Here is a 3,656-nt window from a genome sequence, read left to right on the forward strand (position 1 = left end):
TTTCCCTTACTATAGATTACAATGTATTAACTGAATTGTTCATGTGTTTGTTCAGGGATTGAGTATCTTCACACAGGCTGTGTCCCTGCAGTTATCCATAGAGACCTAAAAAGCAGCAACATTCTTCTTGACAAGCACATGAGAGCTAAGGTTTCAGATTTTGGCCTTTCAAAACTTGCTGTTGATGGAGCCTCCCATGTCTCTAGCATAGTTCGGGGAACAGTAGGATATCTGGATCCTGAGTAAGACCTTCATTATTTTCAAATGGAGTGGAATGAGATATAACATCTATTATTTAAAATCTAACTACGACTATTCCATCTTATACCGTCAATCCAAACATACCCTTAAGTTAATTACCTTCCCAACATGCTTATCATTTTAACTTTCCTTTAACAGGTACTATATTTCTCAGCAGCTGACTGACAAGAGTGATATTTATAGTTTTGGCGTGATTCTTCTTGAACTTATATCTGGTCAAGAAGCAATATCTAATGAGAGCTTTGGTGCTAATTGCAGAAACCTAGTCCAATGGGTGAGTCTTAATTTCTCTGTAATCATATAGTTTTACAACATAAATGAAGTTATATAGTTGTAACAAGAAAATGAAATGTGTGACAGGCAAAATTACACATTGAGAGTGGTGACATACAAGGTATAATCGATCCTGCTTTACACAATGAATATGACCTACAATCGATGTGGAAAATAGCAGAGAAAGCGTTGATGTGCGTTCAACCTCATGGACACATGCGGCCATCAATTTCAGAAGTCGTGAAGGAAATTCAAGACGCAATTGCTATTGAAAGAGAAGCGGAAAGCATTTCGGATGACATGACGAGAAATTCAGTTCACTCTTCTATCTATATGGGCTCAATGGATTTAGCTGCAACGGAGAATTACCTCGCAATTGATAAATCCATTGCACAACCCACTGCACGATAGAATACTAGTTTATATATACTTGCATTTTCCCTCTCTTTTCCTTCTTCTATACAAAAAAGCTGACTTTTATCTAATGTTTTAATTAAACACTCAATATTTTATGTGCTTCAAAACTAAAATTCGTTCAGCCACTTTATCTTTTAAGTATTGATCAAAACTGGATATTTTTAAATGATATTCGTTCAACCACTCAGGAAGAAGCTTATTGGTTTCATCAGGCAAAAATTAATTGGATTTCTAGAAGGGGAAATAATTCTAAATTCTTTTATCAGATCAGTGTTGCCAAGAGGCGTCATAATTGTATCCTTGCCATGCATTATGACAATGACAATTGGATTTGCGAGGATGAGGAAATTAAAAATATTATTTCTAATTTTTACCAACTTCTTTATGTTTCCAATGCTAATGTTGATCCCTATCTCAACATCAATCTTTCTTTCCCATAAATTTTAGGCATTGATCAAACAATATTGAGTAGGATGATCTCTATGGAGGAGATTCAAATCACATTATTTACTATAAAAATCTCAAATCTCTTGGCCCTAATGGTTGTTGAATCTGTGTTGGTGACAATTGCTGCAAGACTTTAATAGTGAAGTTGTTAATGAAGATTATATGTAGCAAATTTATTAGCCTTTAGGTTCGATTCGCCCCCACCAATCGGATGCAAATGAGATAACCAGCGAATCCCCTGGGATACTTTGGAAAACCTTGATATGATTTGCACTATCACACCAAGAATATCTTTTAATAGTATATTACAAAATAATGTTACCTATTCTTTTCTCATGAGAAAAGAATAAGTTGACTTAGTATATGAGAATGAGTGAAAGAAAATGGATGGCAATATCTCAGATTTCGTATCTGCATTATGTCCAAAGTGACCCTATTTATAGGAAAAATAATGTCAATTGAGAAACAGTTGCAATTCTTGGTTCTGCCACTGTTTACGAAGGGCTATATACATATATCGTTCAAATATTGATTAAAGCATTGCATTGGTCTGGTGGTTGATCAATGAGCCTTTTCGCGCATGACTGAGATTCTATGTTACCAAACAATGAACACAACCACTAAACCAACAACAATATCATGTCATTTATAATCAATTATAGATACATATATTACCCAATATTTTGGAAATATCTCACAATCCCCCACAATTTTCAAAATATACTTAGTCCCATAATTTTAGAAATATCATGGTTTCAGATAATGGTATTTTACGATTTGAACCACTACTTAGTAAGCTATGGGTTCCACTTATGCCGAATAGATTGATAGATAAGCTTTGAACCAGTTATTCATTAGAACAAATGTGCACAACTTACACATGAAATCTTGGTACTATCGAAAAAATTATGAAGATGACACATTTGTTAAGGTCTTGTGTCATGTACCCTTTTCATGAGAATTTAAGAGTCAAGCCCTTTAACTCTTCGAAGCGGTCTCACTTCATCCTCACATAGGTAGACTATATCAGAAATACACCCGTAATATGTATTTCAGCAAATTTATGCTATATGTCTATTAAGAGTAAAACTTTATACTTATGGTCCAAGTACTTTCAACCTTTGGGATGTATCTATATTCAAGTACTTGCAATCATTCTAATAGTATACTTTATCATTGAACTTAAGACTTGATGGTACTCAATTGTGAGTCGATTTTCCACCATTGATGATTAATTAGATATGGGCTTGAGTCCCATCCCCAATGATGTCTTCAACACCATGTCCCTTGTCAGACCTTTCGTCAAAGGATCTGCAAGATTCTTTTCAGTTCTTACAAACACTATGGATATTACTCCATTTAAAATCAAATCATTTACAGAGCTATGTCTTAGACCAATATGTCTAAATTTGCCATTATATACTTGGCTATATGCTTTGGATAGTGTGGATTTACTATCGCAATGTATGGATACTGGTGCCATTGGCTTTGGCCAAATTGGTATCTCATACAACAAATTTCTTAGCCATTCTACCTCTTTACTGCCTGCAGCTAGAACAATGAACTTTGCAGCCATGGTGGAGTCGACAATGCAAGTTTGTTTCTTTGATCCCCAAGAAACTGCACCTCCACCAAGGTTGAAGATCCATCCACTTGTTGAAGCATGATCCTCAACATAAGTTACCCAACTGGCATCTGTATATCCTTCCAAAACTGAAGGATAGCCACTATAGACTAAACTATAGTTAATTGTTCCTTTCAAATATTTTAATACTTTATTAACAGCCTGCCAATGTTCTTTGCTTGGATTGCTAGTATACCGACTTAATCTACGTACAACATACGCTATATCAGGTCTGGTACAGGTCATGGCATACATCAAGCATCCGATTACCTTTGAATAATCTAGTTGTGCCACATGTCATCCTTTATGTGGTTGTAAACTAACATTTTGATCAAATGGGGTAGTAATAGATTTGCAATCAAATTGATCAAATTTCTTTAGCACTTTCTCAATATAATGAAATTGAGATAAACCAATATTTACTCCATCTCTAATGATTTTAATTCCTAAAATCACATTTGCTTCACCTAAATCTTTCATATCAAAATTTTTTGATAAGAAAGTTTTAGTTTTTTCTACCTCATCTAAATTGGTGCCAAAGATTAACATATCATCCACATATAAACAAATCATAACACCATTTCCATTATGAAATTTACTATAAATACACTTGTCATATTCATTTATTTTGTAT

The 3,656-nt window shown here is 34.2% G+C and overlaps 2 protein-coding genes across 2 annotated transcripts in view; one reads left to right on the forward strand and one right to left on the reverse strand.

Moving 5' to 3' along the window:
* LOC101515551 (probable LRR receptor-like serine/threonine-protein kinase At1g67720) overlaps positions 1-1,076 on the forward strand; it is a 5,948-nt gene extending 4,872 nt beyond the window's left edge. Inside the window, exons 14-16 of the mRNA XM_004497401.4 lie at positions 56-242; positions 400-535; positions 622-1,076. Coding sequence (XP_004497458.1) covers positions 56-242; positions 400-535; positions 622-945 — 647 coding nt within the window. The 3' untranslated portion in view covers positions 946-1,076. The remainder of the gene's footprint in view (positions 1-55; positions 243-399; positions 536-621) is intronic.
* Positions 1,077-1,919: 843 nt separating this feature from the next.
* Positions 1,920-3,268, reverse strand: LOC140919981 (secreted RxLR effector protein 161-like). The gene is made up of 2 exons (XM_073367277.1): positions 2,822-3,268; positions 1,920-2,018 (listed from the first exon to the last, which is right to left on the reverse strand). The coding sequence occupies exons 1-2, from the start codon at positions 3,266-3,268 to the stop codon at positions 1,920-1,922; spliced, it is 546 nt and encodes a 181-aa protein (XP_073223378.1).
* Positions 3,269-3,656: the final 388 nt, after the last annotated feature.

The sequence above is a fragment of the Cicer arietinum genome, chromosome 4 (assembly GCF_000331145.2).
Source record: "Cicer arietinum cultivar CDC Frontier isolate Library 1 chromosome 4, Cicar.CDCFrontier_v2.0, whole genome shotgun sequence".
NCBI classification, from domain to species: Eukaryota; Viridiplantae; Streptophyta; class Magnoliopsida; order Fabales; family Fabaceae; genus Cicer; species Cicer arietinum.